The sequence below is a fragment of the Gavialis gangeticus genome, unplaced genomic scaffold (assembly GCF_001723915.1).
Source record: "Gavialis gangeticus isolate Ggan-Ray unplaced genomic scaffold, GavGan_comp1, whole genome shotgun sequence".
In the NCBI taxonomy this organism is placed as follows: domain Eukaryota; kingdom Metazoa; phylum Chordata; order Crocodylia; family Gavialidae; genus Gavialis; species Gavialis gangeticus.
In genome coordinates this window covers 38901659-38922451 of record NW_017728997.1, presented here as the reverse complement: position 1 = coordinate 38922451, position 20793 = coordinate 38901659, and the positions used below count along the sequence as shown (strand labels likewise).

The 20793-nt window shown below is 41.2% G+C and overlaps 2 protein-coding genes across 2 annotated transcripts in view; one reads left to right on the top strand and one right to left on the bottom strand.

Moving 5' to 3' along the window:
• The window catches only part of SYN2 (synapsin II), a 509614-nt gene that overhangs the window by 131689 nt on the left and 357132 nt on the right, over positions 1-20793 (top strand). Inside the window, exon 4 of the mRNA XM_019505084.1 lies at positions 8361-8450. Coding sequence (XP_019360629.1) covers positions 8361-8450 — 90 coding nt within the window. The remainder of the gene's footprint in view (positions 1-8360; positions 8451-20793) is intronic.
• The window catches only part of TIMP4 (TIMP metallopeptidase inhibitor 4), a 69372-nt gene continuing 65420 nt past the window's right edge, over positions 16842-20793 (bottom strand). Inside the window, exons 3-5 of the mRNA XM_019505085.1 lie at positions 19491-19605; positions 18339-18463; positions 16842-18080 (exon numbers count right to left, since the gene is read on the bottom strand). Coding sequence (XP_019360630.1) covers positions 17883-18080; positions 18339-18463; positions 19491-19605 — 438 coding nt within the window. The 3' untranslated portion in view covers positions 16842-17882. The remainder of the gene's footprint in view (positions 18081-18338; positions 18464-19490; positions 19606-20793) is intronic.

The window sequence follows — 20793 nt, the reverse complement described above, 5'->3', positions numbered from 1 at the left end:
ATATAAAATAAATGTAGCTATATTACTTGTCTATATGTATTTATTTATGTATTTATACATTATTGTAAATAGCAATCATATTTATTTGGGGCTGCCTGTGCCTGCTCTCTGCTGGACTTTTTGAAGGTTTCTTGGCTGGAGTCTTCTGAGGAGTCTTGTCTGCTTTCTTAAAGAAAGTGTGCAAGGAAGTTTGGACAGATGTTCTCTTCTTTTGCTTGTAAATTTCTTTGTAGCAGCTGTATATGCTGGATATGCCCATATTCACTGATGCACTGCATTCAATGTCAGGGTCATGTTCCTCGAACAGAGACATGGCAGCTTCCAAATGTTGTAATGCCTCAGCCAACACTTTTGTTGTCAAGCCTTTACGAGGAGAAGTCTCTTCAACAGTGCCACTTTTTGCTGTTCCAATTCAATGAGGTCCTCAAAGGTTAATTCTTCAGAATGGGATGCCAGCAACTCATCAACATCTTCTGGTGCAACGTCTAAGTTGAGTTCTTTGCCTATTTCAGCAACATTTTTGGTCACCTCTTCAACAGTGTCTGTAAAGCCTTGGAAGTCAGACACAAACTTAGGACACAATTTTCTCCAAATGCCATTCAAATTTGATTGTTTGACATCATTCCATGCCTCACCAATGTTCTTAACTGCATGGTATATGTCCTTCAGAGTTGGTCCACCTTCCTTCTCAATTGCCCTGATGGCCTGGGCAAATGTGCACCTAAGATAGTAGACCTTGAAGGATGCAATTATCCCCTGGTCCATAGGTTGCAGCAATGAGCTGGTGTTGGGGGGCAGAAACACCACTTCGATGTCAGGATGCATGTCATCAAGGATGGTTGGATGACCAGGAGCATCACAGAGGATTAGCAGTGCTTTAAATGCAAGATTGTTTTTGCTGCAATAATCCCTGACACTTGGCACAAAATTATGGTTAAACCAATCCTCAAAAATGTTCTTATTGAACCATGCTTTAGGATTGGATTTCCCATCACTGGGAGAAATGCCTTGGAATGTCCCTTCAAAGCTCTGGGGTTTTCTGAATGGTACATAAGTAAAGGTTTAAATTTAAAGTCGCCTGCAGGATTGGAACCAAGGAAAAGAGTGAGCCTATCTTTATCCTCTTTGGTAATTTAGGTTCTCAGTGGCATTTTTTTCCAAAAGAGTTCAGTTTCATCCACATTAAAAAACTGGTGAGCACAATAGCCATTCTCTTCAATGATTTCAGCCAGTGTCTCAGGAAAAGCACAAGCTGCCTCTTCATCAGCACTTGCAGCTTCACCTGAGACCCTGATGTTATGCAAATTGGCCCTGACTTTAAAATGCATAAACTACCCCTTACTTGCAATAAAAGGCTCAGCATTAGAACTCTCCCCCTGTTGTTTCTTTAGATCATCATAAGGACTCCTAGCCTTTTCCTGAATGATGCCTAAACTCACAGGAGCACAGCGTTTATTTTGATCCTTCAGCCAAATGATTAACAGTTTCTCAACCTGAGCAATACGTCCAACACGGTGCTTAGTTATCACAGTTGAGTGCATAGGAGCCAAGTCCTTAACATGTTCCTGACTTCTTGCCTTGTCTTTCAGGATGGTCATGATAGTCATTTGGGGGATATCCAAAGCTCTACCCATTTCAGATGGGGCCTCACCTTTTTCAGACCTCTTAATTATTTCCATTTTTATTTCCATAGTAATTGTTCTACATTTCTTAGAAGAAGAAATATCACTTCCGTCGGATTTATGCTTTTCTGCCATTATTATGGGCAGTATGGAAACAGAACAACAAACAGTACTTTCCTTACTTATTATGGAAAGTATGGAAACAGTGCAGTGTACTTATTATAAAGTGGGACTTATTCTTTATTCAGTACAGGTACAGTACTGTACCATAGTGCTGTAGTGGTAGTAGCAGCAACAATGATTGAGCACCAGAGGAGCTGCCTAGGAAATGGCTCCCAGACAAGCGGTGCACTGCTGCTCTGGCCACATGTCTGGAAGTGCATGGGGGGGCATGTGCCCCCAGATCTGCCCTGAGCACAGCCCACCCCTGCCCTCCAAGACCAAATCTGGGGGTCACATGTCCCTCCCCCACCCCATGCCCTCCTGGACAAGCAGCAGGAGCCGTTGGACAGGCCACAGCTTCTCCCATGTCCACCTGGCTCAGCCCGGAGCTGCCTGCCTTGCCCTGGCAGGGGCAGGCAGGGGAGCAGGGAGATGATCCATGGCTTGAGCTGTGGCTTCTGTGGCAGCCCGGCTCAGCCCCAGAGCTGCCTGCCTCACCCCGGTGGGGACAGCCAGGGGAGCAGGCAGATGAGCTGTGGTTTCTCCCGCGGCCACCTGGCTCAGCCCGGAGCTGCCTGCCTTGCAGCCAGGGGAGCAGGCAGATGAGCTGTGGCTTGAGCTGCAGTTTCTCCTGCTACCCATAGCCCCTGCTCCCAGAGACCAGCACAGCCCCAGCTGGGCAGCGTTTGCCCCACCCGCTGTTCCAGCCCCAGCACCCTCCCTCCCACAGGGGCCCTGATCTGCCCCCCATGGCCCTTTCCTTCCCCCTCCCCTTCCACCAACAGACCTGTATCCTGCATTCAGCATTGTAAAGTTAAAACCCAGCTTAGAACTTAGAAACCCAGATGTCAGTTTACAAATGTCTTAACTGTGGTTCATCGGAACTCAAACCGGTGTAAGTTGAGGACTGCCTGTAATTTGTTTTTTTCCCCTAAGATGGCAAACTCACTGTCTTCCCCAAAGGAGTACTTCCAGGGGCAAGGGAAGGGACTTCTGGTGGCAAAGGTCAGGGGTTAGAGGTGGGATTTCTGGTCCCAAGATTGCGATCAGGGGCAGGGAACCTGTCAAGGGGCGTGGCTACCCATGCAGCCCTCGACAGCTTGCCAAAACTCAGTAAGCAGCCCTCCACCTGAAATAACTGATTTCACATGGTCCCACATATCTCCGTCATTGGTCCTACCCAGGAGCAATCTTCAAGGGGAAGGTAGTTAGAACCATTTGGTGAGAAGTAGGAATTGAGTGAACAGGACTTGTGATTGCCCTAAACCATTATTGGGCTAAACCATGGGAGAATCACCCTCCAATTTGTTTCCAGCAGGTACATCCTCAGGTGTTCAGGGAAATTTTATTTCACCAAAATTGAAACGGTGCTGCATTTGTTCCATTGCTGCTCAGCCTTGCCCACCTGCCATAGCAACGGAAGGCAAGATCATAGAATCATAGAATCGTAGAAGTAGGGTCAGAAGGGACCTTATAGATCTTCAAGTCTGACCCCCTGCCAGGGCAGGAGAAAAAAACTGGGCTCAGATGATTCCAGCTAGGTAGGCATCAAGCCTCCTCTCAAAGACCCAATCTTGGGACCAGAATCTTGGGACCAGAAATCCCACCTCTAACCCCTGACCTTTGCCACCAGAAGTCCCTTCCCTTGCCCCTGGAAGTACTCCTTTGGAGAAGAGAGTTTGCCATCTTAGGGGGAAAAGATGATTCTCAGTTGCAAGCATGTTAAAAAATAAATCTATATAGAATGAGTGTAAGTATTTTTCTGTGCTTTGAAACCAGTTGTGGCCTCCTCTGCCCCTGTTCGTTTGCTCTTAGAAACAGGATACATGCATATTCTGTATTAGTGAAATATATTATTTTCTAGTTTGGAAGATACTCTCTGTCCATATGTTTGTGAGCACTCAGCATCCCGTAGTTGTCACCATACTTTATTGTGTGACCAGCTGGAATCTCAAAGGAGCAGTAAGACAAAACATAGATCCTCCTACTCCAAAACCACAAGCCCTTAACACAAAAGAGAAAAGAAAAATCTCTTTCAGTTTGTAGTATAGTTTTTATGGTATGTAGTTCAGGAATTCTGACTTTTTTTCCAGTAGGAAACAGTGGTGTAGATTACATATAGGTCTTCACCTGAGAACCTGGGAGGCAACTCTCCTATACAGTATACCAAAATACCCAGATTCTTCAACCTGGTACAACTATACACTTTTATTACTAACAGATGTCACAGACCCATTTCAAATACTATATATACATTTTCAGCTTTAGTATTACTTTGAGGCTTTTACTGATTATATACTCTTATTTAACTGCACTTTAATAAAACTGAAATAGTGAGTTCTTTTTTCAAACTTTAGTTGTACTTGCTAACACAAAATAAATTCTATAAACATTAGCTGCCTGCTTGTGGTACAGTATGTACAGTCAAATTTACAGTCTTCCATTCTTAGTGTAACAAAAACCTCAGAAAGCTTTTATTTGAAACCAAAGCACTCCCTAAATGCTTCTTGTTATCTGTATCCTGTGCATTGTTCCTCTGACTGTTCCTCTGCATTGTTGCAGAGCAGAGAGAGTGCAGCTGGCCCACTACTATTCTTTCACTGAGATACAAGCTATTAGTCAAGGTGAAATTATTTTCATCCAAAGGTGTTAGAAAGGGAAGAGCTAACATTACTGAGAATGCTACACATCACAAGATTTTTTTAGGAGAACCTGAAAAACATAAATATATTTAACTGTGAATATTTCTCATAGCTGTCAGAGTTGAAAAGGGCAAAACCAGTCTTCAAACACTGCTGAGTAAATTCAGCTAAAAATCACAATCAAAAAAACTTGAATTTCTGTTCAGTTTTTTAATTCTTTCCTGGCTAAAGAGTTGAATACCCCTGCTGAAAGGTTAAGCTCAGTGGGCTTACTTCTTTAGAAAGGATTTCCCCCGGTGTCTTGGTGTCAGTGTATGATATTTGTAGATGTAGGGTCATAAGGGACCTTGTAGATCTTCTAGTCCAAACCCCTGCCATGTGCAAGAGAGAAAACTGGGCTCAAATGACCCCAGCTAGGTAAACGTTGAGCCTCTTCTTCAAGATCCCCAGGGTAGAAGCCATCACCACTTCCCTTGGAAATTGGTTCCAGATCCTAGCTGCCCTGACTGTGAAATAGTGCCTTCTAATGTCTAGTCTAAACCTACTCTCTAGCAGCTTATGGCCATTATTCCTTGTTACTCCGGGAGGTGCTTCAGGGAACAAGGTCTCTCCCAAACCCTGCTGGTCCCCCCTAGTAAGTTTATAGATGGCCACCATGTCCCCCCTCAGCCTTCTCTTCCAAAGGCTGAACAGGTTAAGGTCCCATAGCCTCTCCTCATAGGGCCTGCCCTGTTGTCACCGGATTATGCGAGTGGCCCTCCTTTGGACTCTCTCAATGGTGTCCACATCCCTCCTGAAGTGCGGCACCCAGAACTGGACGCAGTACTCCAGCTGTGGCCTGACCAGTGTCGCTTAGAGGGGGAGGATCACCTCCTTGGCCCTGCTTGTGATGCATCTGTGGATGCAGGACAAGGTATGGTTAGTCCTACTGACCATATCCTTGCATTGTTGGCCCATGTTCATCTTGGAGTCAAAAATGACTCCAAGATCTCTTTCTGCCACCGTGCTTTCGAGAAGGGAGTTCCCCAGCTTGTAGGTATGCTGCTGGTTCCTACTGCCCAAGTGTAGCACCCTGCACTTGTCAGTATTGAATCCCATCCTATTTTCATTTGCCCACCCCTGTTACTTGTCTAGGTCCTGCTGTAATCTGTCCTTCCCTACTAGTGTCCCTACCTCACCCCAAATCTTGGTGTCATCTGCGAATTTAAACAGGCTGCTTTTCACCCCCTTGTCCAAGTCACTAATAAAGAAATTGAACAGTGTGGGCCCAAGGACTGAGCCCTGGGGGACTCCACTGCCACTTCCCTCCAGGTTGAAAATGACCTGTCCACCACCACTCTCTGAGTACAGCCCCTCAGCCAATTTGCAATCCATCTGACTGTGTAGGCATCAGTGCCACAGTCACCTAACTTTTTAATGAGAATGGGGTGGGAGACAGTGTCAAAGGCCTTCCTGAAGTCCAGAAAGACTACATCCACTGCGACACCTGCACCCAGTGATTTTGTGACCTGATTGTAGAAGGCAATCAGGTTGGTCTGACAGGATCTGCCCCTAATGAAACCGTGCTGGTTGCCCAGCATCATCCCTGCTGCTGGCCCATCTCAGATGCGCTCCTTGATAATCTTCTCAAAGAGCTTCCCCAGGATTGAAGTAAGACTAATGGACCTATAGTTGCCCGGGTCCTCCCTCTTCCCTTTTTTAAAGACAGGGACCACACTGACCCTCTTCCAGTCATCTGGCACCTGGCCAGAGCACCACAAGTGCTCGTAAAACCATGCCAGGGGCCCCGCAATAACCCCTGCCAATTCCCTCAACACGCTGGGGGAGAGCATCTGGACCTACTGATTTGAACACATCCAGCCCCTCCAGAAGTTCTCTAACATGGTTCATAGGGTTGTGTGAAATGGGTCCTATTCAATTTCGATTTGGATTTGGGCCAAATTGGGGACAGTGATTTGATCTGGTGATTCGGATCACTGTCCCTGATTTGATTCAGCTGAATCTGAAGCTGCAATGCTGATTCAGTGAGTCATTTAAAGCTGTATCTACATCCAAATGGCCGAATCTGTCCTAATCTCTCCAAATCAATTCAGACAGATTAAAGGGTCCCCTGATTTGATTCGGATTCAGAGATTCGGCCAGCGAATCAGGCTGAATCTCCACCGAATCAAATCAGGGACCCAAAACTTTGCACAGCCCTAATGGTTAGTGTTGAAACTGAGGGTTTAACTATACTCAAAGTAAAGGGGTGACTGCAGTTCTTGTAGACATGCCCATGCTAGCTTTAACTTGTTTCAGTGTTAAGTATACAACATTGAAAAGTGACTTATTTTTCTTAAATTTATTCCTTGCTTTTTTTACTCATCTTAATCATAATCTCTAAGCATATATCACAATTTAAACCCTAGTTCATACCTTCCTTGTTCATTGGTTATTAGTTCTTCTGTGTTTAACACCCACAAGTAAAACACAATGGCTTGGTTTTTGAGCAGGTTTATTTAAGCATATATTTTTAAAATGGGCTTTAATATGAAAGGCTCTTGTCTTCTGTTCAGTCTGAAAATTCAGATTGTTTGTTTTGATATTCTGATAGAATGGGTATATGTGATTTCAAATGCAGGGGTTTTCAGAAGTCCTTAACTGGAATAGGAATAAATAATAAATTATGAAGAATCCTACCCATAAAGGTTTTCTTTCTTTCAGAATAACACTTTCTTTCCCTCACTTATCTTTGTTCTGTATACTATCCAACGAATGTATACCCAGCTTCCACTGTAAGCTACTCAACAGTAAGGCATTTTTCCTTGGCCTGCAAAATTTAAAAATGTGTTTATGAAATAGAAAACTTAAGTAAACATTATTAAAATAAATCCTCTCTGCCAGTTGAAAATGCAACTCAGAGCTTTCAACAGCCTTATTTCCTCTCCATAACTTTCAGTTTCCGACCCATACCCTAATTTGTATTAACGTAGTAGATATTTGATCTAACTGCTTTACAATACAGTGTTCTATTGTTCTTTTTTTTTTACCAGCAAAACCCACTATTCAAACTTGTGCTAAGATGCTTATATCTAATGCTGGCATATTGACAATTAAATACATCACAGGCATGTAGAAGCCAAAAGCTTTGGAGGCTTGAAACAATAGTGGGTCTTCTGACTGCCAAACTCTTCTTGCTCCCTAGGAACGTTACTTGCCAAGCTGTAATTTCAGGAGTGATTTAGTTTTTTAAACTGCCATAATATAAAAATCAATCTATTCATTAGAGGGAGCAGGCTATAAATATTTTCCATTAGTTGACATCGGTTATGGAATTCCTTGTTATTGTCTTCCCCAAGTTATTGAGTTGGATTGCTTTGCATTGTTTGTTACTGCTGTCCGCATGAGAAAGAAAGAGTGAAATGATTGTTTCATACAGATGTATATAATGCACATTCTGTTAAATGACTGGGATCTTTGTGGACCAACAACACTGAACAGATGGTCTATGGCTAAGATACAGGTAAAGCAACTAGAAAATAGAATCATATTCTTTGCTCCCTACCTGACTTTGTGTGATGTAATGCAAGCCATTTTTTCTCTCTCTATTTCCCCATCTTGTAAAATTACCGATCAATTTCACAGACTTGCTAAGAGTCTTAATAGATTAATAATTGTAAAGTACTTCAAGATCTTGAACTGAAAAATGGTAGGAAAATGTAACATTGCTTGTATAATTTCGCATGTAATTATGCTATTATCACAAAATCATCTTAAGGTACATAAAGTATAAGATGTTGAAAACCATTATCCCACTGTGTATTATCTATGCATATATGCAATAAAAGGATTAGCTTTTACAGAGTTAAGATGTAGAATGACAATTTGAAGATGATTTCAACAGAATTTGGTCACTGTCTTTAAACAGTATTTTTTGCTTTGTTTTCTTTTACAGTTTGCGCAGATGGTGTCCATCTACAAAACTCTGGGTCCTGAGAAGTTCCCTCTAATTGCACAAACATTTTACCCAAATCACAAGGAAATGGTAGGTGCAAACAACACTAAAAGTCAGTTGCTGTATGAATAGAACTGAAACTATAATTACCCATGATTCATTTTCCCCTTTTCCCTCTCTCAGTTATTTTAAAATACCATTTTGGAAACTTCCAGTGGCATGATACTGGATGACGATGAGAAAGCATGCTTCTGTTAACTGAAAAATTAGTACCTTCAGCTTTAAAGAAGACAAACTGGTTCTAAAGAACAGAAAAAATACAAATTATAAAGTGCTCGGGAGAGTGTACAGATGTTTCCAGGCTAGTGCTGTGGGTTGCACCCTAGAATATACATTATCTTTACTGCTGGTGAGTAAGGCTGTATGAAATATTTGTGTAAAACCTTGACCCACCTAAAATCAGATTGTTTCACGTGCTGTTACCTTCATATGTTGGAGCTGCTCTGCTGATAAGTCCCACCCCTCTGCCCACACAATAATTGTTCACACCCACAACCAAATCTGCTTTATGCTAGCTACATTTTCAAGTTGTTCCTGTGAAATGGTTGCACAAATGTTGCATCTTTAGAGGACTCAGGTGGCTACTTTCTCCAGCATTTTCTTTGAAGAGTTGCTAGAGATGGACTATTGCTTCTCTCAAGTCATGAACTAACTTCTTGAGAAGAAAATACCTAGGTATATGAATCTGATGTCACCATACAGCTTGAATGTCCCTAATGCCAGCAGCTTGTCTGGTAAGCTGTAAAATGCCCTATAATTCTCCATTCAATTATCTCATATAGGGATTCTCAGCCACCTGTATTAAAGATGTCTGATGCTTTCAACCTTAATGCATTATTACTAGGTGACTTTTGGAGTTCCGTCGCTGCCTCAAAGGAATTTTGAAGTAGCTCGCAAATAGTTCATTTCAGAAGGCATCTATACACGTACTCCAGGGTGGAGGGGAGGGCACTTTAATTAGAGAGGTTCTGACACGCTCCAAAAGACTTGCAGCAGTCGCATCCAACACATGCTAATTAGAATGCATCAGAGCAGAGCTCTGTCACATAGTATATGTGCCCAGAAATGTTGGCAGCAAGAGCATAGGTCTGTCCCACACCACTTCCTACCCAGGGGAGTTAATATGATACCTATAACTTGGAGTTCTGTGGGTGGGCTGAGAACAAATCTGAGTCCTTTCTAAAATGTGGAGTAGAAAATGGGGAGGATTGATCAAGGGGAGAAGAATACATTTAAGGTTTTTTTGAGTTTTCCTGGAGATACAGATTATATGTAGCATCCTCAATCTACAGGCAAACCTGCAACCGGGGGTTGGTTGATGGCCTGTGTATGGGCCCCAGTTTCTAAAAGTAGATTCATACTAGGGATGTGAAAGGTTAAATGATTAATCATTTAACCAACAAGTACAGTGATAACTGGCTAGCTTACCGGTATCGTTTAGCTCTGGACAGGCACAGTCTGGCAGGGAATGGGGGAAGCAAAGCTATGCAGTAGCACAGCAGAAATAAGAAGGCAGCAGAGCAGGCAAGGTGGGGTGGGGAGGGGGCAAGGAGGACTAGTACCCATAGCCTAAGAGGAAAACAAGGAGCAGCCTAATAACTCAGCAACTAAGTATTAGGTGCTTGTTTACAGGTGCTCCCTCCCTTCCTCCCAGCTGCAGGGTTTCCTGTGAGCTGTATTGTCTTGCAGGGCTTCCCTCCTCACTCCCTTCCCCTAGTCAAAGGGCTCCGGGAGCTGTGTCTGAGCTGCTGTATTATCAGTGAAATGATTAACCAATATAATTAGAGGAGGTTAAACAAATATTTTTAAAAATGATATTTACCTCCCTAATTCTTACTTTCTTACTCTGGGTAGAGGAGCCCAGCCCAATGCCCTTTGAATGCAACAAAGTATCCCACAGAGACAAAACAATATTTTCAGCACCAAACCCTGATGCCATTTTTCAGTGCTGTTGTGTAATGTTTCATCACTGTGAATCAAATGCGCTATGTACTGTTGCAGTGTATGCCTTCTTTTTTTCTGTGCCCCAGACAATTGAACATCATGAGTTGCTTTCCCAGTGTGTTTCTTATGTGTGGTGAGAGAGGCAGAATAGTGCTGCATTCCATTTTTCTTGCCCTAGTGTTTTTTAGCCCCTCTGGACTGTTTGCTTTATTTGTTTCTTCATTTGTTGCGTGCTAAATTTCTCTTTGAAGGAGCTCCTGACATAGCCATGGTAAGAGTGGTACACAGCAATGAGTCTCAAATTGTGGTCCTGAACATCCAATATCCTTTGAGAGCAGGAGGGCTTTTCCTGACAAAAGGATAAATAAATACAATAGCAGAGTCAACAGCTTTGTTACTTCTGTTGTTGAAAGGTGAAGCAAGAGAGGACCAAATGTCCTTTCCATTGGATATTAAATAATTAATTCCAGAAGCAGAACAGTGCATTAGTGATGCAGTAAATTTTTTGCTTCCTAATATACTTTATATTTTGTTTATAATCCCTATAATGGCCAAGATCTACATAATGGCTCACCTACATTCTTCTTTGCATAATTCATTGATTCTTTCAATAATTTCACAACCACATTGAAAACCTGCCTATTTTGCTTGTATGTGTTCTAAATATAGGTATATAGAAATGGAGAATAAAATATCCCATTATTTAAGTACAAGAATTGGTTGAGGTTTCAACTTCTCCATCAGGTTCTTTCAAAAACTGTTATGTTAGATTACTAGCTGAATTTTAAGTCTACACCAGGAATAAAAAGATGGAAAGCTGTTAATGGAAAGCATTTCTTCCAAGTGCATCAAAGGGAGTGACTGTACATGTGCTGTGAGGCTGCTCCGATGTGAGTCTGCTAGAGCATGGTAATTACTGTGTTCCAGCCAGTCTCTGCATCTCATGTGTCAGCATTCCCACATTTAAGAATGGCAGCGGGGGCAGCTAACTACAGCTCGTTGAACAAGCTTTAGTTCAGGGGTGTCCAACCTTTCTGAATGTGGGGCCGGATCACAAACTTTTTATCATGCAGTGGGCTGGCAAGCCATATTCAAAGACCTCACAGGAAGTGGTGTCACATCAGAAAGTGATGTTACGTGACCTTTGACACCAATGAAGTTGCAGGAAGTGACAATGAAATGGGTCTGGAAATCTGCCTAGGGAAGTTGTGGTTTTCAGAAAGTATGTATGTTTAGTATGGTTTAGGAACAGGCCATCATTTTTCTGTGCAGGGGGTTGGACTAGATTAGGGCTGTCCCGCTGACTACCTGCAGGCCACATGTGGCCCACAAAGGGCCAGGAAGTCGCCCACAGTCTACATGTGGTCTGCAAGCAGTTAATATATAGGGGCATGGGCCTGGGCAGCCCCCTCTCCCACTGCTGTGCAAGGGGGAAAAGCCTGTGGGGGGGGAGGAGTGGTTCATGTCCTGCAAATGTAGCCTACATGGCTGAGGGTGGGGGTCTGCATGCTGCTGGAGCAGCCCATGCAATGAGGGGATCCTAGGGGCCCACCCCCAGAGCTTGCAGCCTGTGCAACACATGCTGGTGTCATCTGGGGCCCACAGCCTCACCAGATCTGAACAGCCCACGACTAGCTCCACGCTCAGCAGTGGCTCTGTACTCTGCTGCAGCAGCTACACTCCGGCTCCATGGTTGGCAGCAGCTCTGCTGCAGCTCTGTGCTCAGCCGCGGCAGCTCTGCTGCAGCTCTGTGCTTGGCAGCAGCTCGGCAGCGGCTCTGTGCTCGGCCATGGCAGCAGTGGCTCTGCCATGGCTCCGTGCTCAGCAGTGGCTCCACCGCGGCTCTGCACTCAGCAGCGGCTCTGCTGCAGCTCTGCGCTCAGCAGCGGTGGCTCTGCTGCAGCTCTGCACTTGGCAGCAGCTCTGCGCTCGGCCATGGCAGCAGCGACTCTGCCACCACTCCGCACTCGGCAGCAGCTCTGCTGAGGCTCTGCACTGAGCCGTGGCAGCTCTGCTGTGGCTCCACACTTGGCAGCAGCTCTTGGCTCAGCCGTGGCAGCAGCAGCTCTACTGCAGCTCTGCGCTCAGCCATGGCAGCAGCGGCTCTGCTGCGGCTCCGCACTCAGCAGCAGCTCCGCTGCGGCTCTGTGCTCGGATGCGGTGGCTCCGCTGCTGCTCCACGCTCGGCAGTGGGTCTGCACTCGGCCTTGGCGGCAGTGGCTCCACCATGGCTCTGCGCTCAGCAGCGGCTCTTTGGAGCCAGATAAAATGGCTTGGCAGGCCGCATGGTGGCCTGTGAACCAAGTCTGCTTTAGTTAACGTTCACTGCCCTTTTGAAGCGTGGGGACACTGATACATGAGAGCTGTGGCGCTTTAATTAGAGCAGCTCTCAGAGCCACCCTAATTAAATTGCCCTCCCTCCCCCCACACTCCCAGAGCACATGTAAAAGTGCCCAGGTTGTTTGACAGATGTGAGACTGTTAATATTTGAAAACAGATTTGCCCTTATGCCTTCAGTTACCTCTCTTACTCCCACACAGCAATCATGAATGGTTGAACAGGCCTTTTTCTTTTTTTATTTCATTGTAAAAAGCTAACTAGGCTTGCGGGATGTTAACCATTTTCCACATAATTAATATTAGGCTGGAGCTGACTCTTCTCCCAGTATTGTGTTGACACATTTCAAATGTACCACATAACTGAGGAAAGTTAGATTTAGAACCCCTTGTTTGTTTTTCCTTCTGGGGGGAATTTTGTGAATCCAGTTACTTAGAAAACATGCGGTCAAGACAGGATACCAGATAGTTTGGTTAGGATATTTGTAGAGGGTTGGGCTGTATGATGATTCATAGGTGGGAGTTTTCTCCGTATATGAGCTGAATGTTTGTTCAGACTATTCTTAATGTTCAAAGTGGTTTGAGATTGCTTTTACCTATAATGATGCTTCCAGATGTTTAAAGAGTTTCTGTTTTAGTTCCCCTCTTGTCTGCCTCTGCCCGTTTTTACATTCAGCCATAAATAAATTTGTTTTCCCTCTAATTGAAAACTGTCCCTGTTAGGACTTGCGGAGTGTTTTGAAGCTTTAGAGATTTGGAACTTAGCAGGCCTGAGTTATTGTTATGCTTCTATTCGTTTTGCTTCTTATATAGTCTGATGATCATTTGTGCATGACTGTCTAGTACTGTGTTTTCAAAAGGCAATAAAAGGTAAGTAAACAAAATACCTTTCTTTATGCAATATTGGGAGCTGCTTTCATGAGAAGCTTCTTGGAACAAAGACATTTAGCTCAAAAGCTGATTAAATCTTTACAGTGTTGTGAAGCTTTCAAACTCATTGCTGCCTAGATATTTGCAACCTTCCTTTCTGGAATTAGTTAACTTTTTCAGTATATTTTCTCCTACATTTTCTGCCATGCAAAAAGAAAAAAAAATCCTGTCCAGTTTATTTTTTGGGTGTGGTGATGAATTTAATTAGGAGGATGTTATGAAAACTACATCCAACTACTCTTACCTAATTTCAGTAATTTTCTTTGATTTGTCATTGTTTTTCTGCATGACATTTTCTTATGTTTTCCCAGTTGTAAATATAAATCAGATGGGTCACATTCAAAGTAAAACCAAATGATGTACCATGCAGTATTTTTCTTCTTTGACCTTCAGTGTACCCTGCATACACACACGCACTTCAGAAAGTAGAAAGCAGTCATTCTAAATATAGTTTGTTGTCTGTAATAAAGTAATGCAAATATAAGGAAAACTCTTGTTAGGAAAATAACATTCTGAAAAAGTTGTACCATAGGCAAATTTCTTTTCAGTCCTTTTCAATGACAAATCAAAAGGAAAATTAAATATAAATTAAGAAAGTAGCTTTTTAAAGCTCTATATCCCTCTTTATTGATGTTAGAAAGATTGGTCTCTTTTTCTCCAGTGTGGAAAACATGGTCAGATTCAAGTTCAGACAGAAATCAGACTGGGCTGCAATTGATTTTGAAATACCTTATACTGAATAGTTTATGGAAAATCAATTATAAAATGTTCATAAGACTCCATATAGGATATGGATATCTCATATTGTAAAATGTATACCTAAAAGTTTTATTTCAAATACAAATCATAAATAGATGAAGAAAAAAGATTATTGCACAATATTGGATGAAAGACAATGTTTATGTTCATTGAGTTTAAGTTTTAGCTATTGTGTAACTTTAAAATAAAAGCTGTACTTCAATAAACAAGTTACAAAGCAGAAAATATCCATTTACTAGTGCTGTTCAAAATGGACTATTACAATAGAATGATATTCTATGTGTTCTGCTGAATAAATTAGCTACATGGACAGAGAACTTACATGATCATTAAGCTCTTGCAGTTCCATCTAGGACTTGTTTTGGTATGATGGAAGGAAGGAAGTTGTAGCTCTATACCTATATCCATAGACTATATTCAGACATATATACATTGTACTAACAGTATGTCACACTACCAAAAAGTTTATTTGCATTTCATTTTCACTTTTGGAATTAGTGTTGCCTTCAGGGCATGTAAATAACTGAAATACGTCTGGACAAAATCAGCTTCTTACAAACTGCATTTTTCCTGGGCAAAAAATACAAGCAGTGATTTACATTTAATTATTAATAATTATGGTATTTAATTATTATATGTTAAAATAAAGTTGATTTAAAATAAAGGGTGAGGTACTGAGTATTAGGTGATATTGATGAGTTATTCTTCCAACAAACAATGCTTCATGTTCCCATTGGCTTCAGTCCCTTTTGTGTTCTGTTGGAACTGAACCAAGCATTTTTCTTTAATTGTTACACCTTGTTAATATTCTATACATGTTATATAGATTGAGGGCAACATGTTTCCTTTGTTGTGATAACTATAATCTGCTATCTTCTATTGTACTATAAAGTAAAAGAAGTAAGCACATTCAGATGTAAGGCTGAGGCTCTAATCTTATCCCACTTTTGGCATTTACAGAATGGCACTGGCAATGGGACAGGTATATCAGGTCATCCACTTTGTGGATGTAAATATCAACTGTAGGTGGTGCTTTGTATTCAGTTTTTCACTTTTCTTGCTAAATATTCATTCTTTTTTGTCACAAAGGAAGACATATGTACTCTGCAACCTAAGCACTTTTTGTTGGATGAGATTGTTTTATTTATTTTTACAGTCATCCCTCCCCCTAAAACCAAACATTTTCATGGGAATGTCAGCATTTAAATTTCACCAAGTTGTTATGTAAATATTTGGCCAGGAAATATTTCAGTAGTGTTTATTATTCTACATATATAGCTTTCCTAAAGCTGTTACTGTCTTTTAATATATATAAATGCTGTAGGGGTACTAATAGAGAGTACTGAGTATAGGTTATAATGAAAATACATATTGTTATACTTTTTGCAAATGTACATCTTTTACCCAATGTATAGGAGCTTAGCCCCTGATCCAACACACACTTAGGCACCTACTTAACTTATGCATGTGAGGGGCATCCATTATGTTGAAAGGAGCAACTGATTAACATAAATGTAAGCATATGCATATCTCTTTTGAAAGGTTGGGGTCTTAATGGCTTTTTCAGATCTGTAGAGAAACCTAAACATGACCATTATTCAGATACTACATTTTAGACCCAGTAGACAATAACAGCTCCAGAGAGCATTTATTCTTCTAATCATATACCTGTTTCATAATGCATCAATCAGTAGTTTAGAAATATTACAGTTTGAATATTAGGAGCGGATGAACAACTTGCATACAATAATAAATGGAATTAACTGAACCAAGCCTACACTTACTTTTGAGTTTCGCGATAATTAGCCTAAGTGTTCAAAATTTTCATACACCAGCTCCCTTTGAGCTAGTTCTAGCCAACACTGGAGTCTACATAATGAAATGCAGTATCAGCTTCTTTCTGCCCAGCCACAATCAAGAAATACAGGAAATATCATGGCAGAGTTTCGTTATAATGCTTCCTGCTAAATATCTAGAACCTTAAATGGTTGAGGTAAATATGGATATATATTCTAAACTTTGGTGTTTATCTTATTCAAGCTATTGATGTGTGTCCTTGGAGCCAGATTCCCTTCCATCTGTTAGGCCTTTAAGTTGACCTCGGTGCCTAAATATGATTCTGTTCTACCATGCTAACATCCTGAAAGTCCATTAATCCATCTACTTTTGGAACACTGCAGTATGTAACCCTTAAGGCTGAATCACACAAAAGCAGTGAGAAGGAGATGGCGCACCGATCTTTTGTATTAACAGTTTTCCAGGGATTTGAACAGGGGGAATAGTATTGCACTTGGTACTTAAATCCACTTACACACTTAATAAATGCAATAGAATCTGGCCCTTAACATCCTGTGTCAGATATTAGAATCTTACCTGTTTTTTTAAATACAAAAATGATTAACTTCCTGCTAGAATTTTGTAAGCTGTAAAATTCATTATGACAAAGTGTAAATGAGTATCCAAAAATGGTAAACTTTTATTTCAGCCTGAACAATTACAGATGACAAATAAATTATTGGGAATTTTTGTTATAAGACACTTCCAGCTGAGACTCTAAATGCCTTGTTTGTAGATTGTTCACATAAATATTAGAATCAGTGCTTATAACAGTAATACAACTGAAGTATAATAATGAGACATGTATAAAGGCATTACTAAGCACCACTACTGCAATGAAAATGTTTGTGGTTTGTTCTTGTCATAAATCTAGCTAGACTAGGCTTTGTCATAACGTTTCTGTTGATACGAGGCAATAGCAAAACATTAGACATTCAACTTCTTTATCTACAATATAATACAGTCCATTAGAACAATGAACTGAATAGGTGTTTCTGATTATCAAAGATGTATTTTAGCTTAATTACCAGCAAGTGTCACAATACGTGGGTAAGGAAAGACATGATAGTTAAGTAATGTATAAAACAAAGACTATGGAGGTTTTTAATCACAAACACGTTTAACTTGCTTCAACAAAAATGAACAAAACATGGATCTTTGCATCTTTTTACAGCACATTGCTTAATACTTTACATACACACTGTACAATAATTCTTCTGTACTAGAAGGCTCCAGACAGAAAAAAAAATAGTTCTATAAAATATTCTTCATTTTATCAGAAAGATTGATTTGGAATAAAACATGGAGTTTTCTTAATCTGATAGGTAAATGGAGCAGGGGGCAAAACTCTGATCATTCTTTTGTTCTTGTACATTCATATTGATAAAAAAGAAAGCTGTTATGCCTTAAAGGACACAGAGGAACATTCTCAACTAAAGCCCTTCTATACAAAGTAGAACTTTACAGAGCATCTACCTCAAAGGGATTTGTTCCTCTTCTTGCCTGGGTGCCAATTCCTCAAACTCTGTGCTTCATTGTACAACACAATTTGTTTTTGTTTCTAAGCAACAGATACATTAGGCGATGGCAGTTCAAAGCTGTGTGCGTGCAACGTTTGATGGAATTAGCTCCCGGGGCTTTATAGGAAGTGATAATTTTAAGGTTCGCTGATGTCAATAAACTCTTTCTCTGGGGGAGGGCCACCTCGGTACCAGCTGCAAGTACCATCACTTCGCTTGATACAGGCATAATGCTTGGCTTGATGTCCATAAAGCTTTCTTTCTATCAGCCAGTCTGTCCAAAGGCATTCATTTGGTGTAGTGATTGAACAGGGCACCATGTAGCAGGTAGTAATCTAAAATGTGAAAAGCTAAATGAGTCAGTATATTCATTACAACTTCTATTAGAATAACAGTTTTCTCTTTTACATCATACTTTTCCAGGGTATGAATGATATTTATCTGCAATGTCAGTGGTGATTTGTAAATAATATTTATTGATGTGGAGATCAAATAATTTTATAAAATATATTGTGAAAGTTCTGCAGTCCCATCAAAGCAAAACTTCCACTGCCTCTAGAAAGGGCATATTAAAAACTCAATTTTGTACTTACTTTGCAGCCACAACCCATTTGATATCTTTGATTAAGACTCTTCTTTTGAGACAAGGATAGATCATCCCATGGTTCAATGTAGTTGCATAAATGGATGAGAACTTTACCATCACTTAAAATCTGGCCTGTAATGGGGAAAACATTAGCAATAAAGTAAATAAACGGATGTATTCTAATCAGCATTCTACATTTCAAGACAGCTCTGAAATTTCTCACACTTCTTCTGTAAATGTTGTTTAAACGACAAGTATAACAATGCAGTTTGCCTCATGCAGAATTAATATTAAAGACCGGAGGGTATCTTTTTCCAGAAGATGGTGATATTCTGCCAACCAGGGACAACCAGGAGCACAACAATGTGTGAGACTTGTGCTTTCATGCACTCTTAAGCTTCTGCAGCTAATTAAGGCCCCAGTTCCACAAACTTTTGGGTATGTGACTAGTTATATCATACTCTGTTGGACTACACACGGTAGCATTTGCACGATGAGCCTGAACTCAATAGGAATATGATAAAACAATGGATTAAGTCTTGCTAGAGGAACTCCAGCCTTTATAAAAATGATTGTCATGACACTGACCTCTCTTGTCAGTTATTTTAATATCTACCAATTGAAATACTGAAAGTGGTATATGAGAGCATTAATATCCATATGTTCCTCAGTATGTAAATGTTATGCCTTATTTGAGTAGCAAAATTATATTTACATAAACTCAACATTTGTGTAACATTTGTGCATCATTAAACAATATATCTATTATAGCAGTGTTTCCCAACTATTGGTCGTGACCCAAGAGTGGGTTGCAAAAATATATGAAAGGGTCATGAACAAACTTTAAAAATGAATCAATAAACTTTAAAAATTTATTTTTCTTTAAAGGAGAAAAACTTGTGAAATTGTGGCTTTTCCCTTGCAGGCTGGCAAGGGGCTGCTTGGGGCCCCCCATTCCCCACACACCCCAGTCTCCCCCATATACCCACCTCTTACCTGAAACACTGGAGGACTGGGGCCTGGAGGTGAGAGGCAGCAGGTTATGAGTGAGGGGCACTGGGTTGGGACTAGCCATCAATCTTTACAAATGGGTTCTGCTACAAAAAAGCTTGAGAACCACTACATTATAGCGATTTGGTATGTTTTTGTTGTACTTTACCCGTAAGGAGATACTGCTTCTTGTTGTTAGCTTCAAGTTTCACTCCACAGAGAGATGAATCAAAAGGAGTGTAGACATACTGGACGTCCTTCAGTCTCTCAAACCCCTTAAACATCTGAAAATTACCAAGAAATTGTGTGTAATTATCCTAACAATTTTATTGGTAAATATAAATATGATTTTAAAAAGCAAAACTTTAGAGTAGTTGAACAGTATTTCACACATGGGCAATAGCTGAAAGGATGATACAATATTCCTCTTTGAGAATAGGATTGAACCTTAGCGGTGCAGTCTGGATTCCATATCAGAAATGCAGTACTAATACCTAAAAACATTTATCATTGTTCAGATCTGGGTTTTGCTCTACCTCCATCTCTACTTTGAAAATAAATTATTCTGTTGTTTTGTGAAGGGAATTATGCTAGCATTTTATAGACTTACAGCTTTTAGTAGTTTATTGTGGATGCTCACACCACTTCTTAGTATTAGAAAGTCTGTTTTTTGATACGTTATGTATAAGGACCAATGGAAGGATTCAGCAGCACTGCAGCTACTAGCCCATCTAAAACTGCATGGTGTAATGCTGATTCCCAAAGACACAGGATTTATTAATTGTATTAATTTTGGTAAATGTCTTTGTAACTATCTTTGTATGTACCATTAAGGACACCATACATCTAGCCTGAGAATCCCAGCATTGTACCTAGATTTTATCATTAGTACAAACAGTGGAACACTGTTAATACAGTTATCAAAACAGTGTGGAGATTCTTCCTCTGTATTGTCTTGGGGGTAGTGTAGCAAAAAATACTTTTGCAAAAAGGTTGCTGTCACGGGATGGGGTCCTTAAGGCTGGCCGTGTTCTCCTAAGGTCCCTTGACTGTGCCAATTTGGGCCCGATGGGCACCCTCAGTTCTCACCTGCCACGTCTTTGATGACAAATATGAAAATAAGGAGGCTGCCTATAAGTCCTCTTGGACATGGTTTGATGGACTTACTGAACCCCGTGGGTCCCTGGACCCCTTGTGGGTCTTGCTTCGCAATGGGTGTTTTGGGGCACCCTAGCCTTATGGGCTATATACGTGGCTCCAGCCACCCCTTTACCACTCCCCAAGCCTCGGAGATGGATGTCTTGCCTCGGCCTCATTGTCATTCAGCCCCTTGTCCTCACTGGGCTCTCCGCAGCCCTGTCTCTGTGCCCTCTCTGGCACCAGGGTCTCCACTCTGTAGTGGCCCCCAATAAGGTCTCCTCCTTCCCCAAATAGCTAACCACCCCCAAATAGCCAACCACCCCAAACTACTA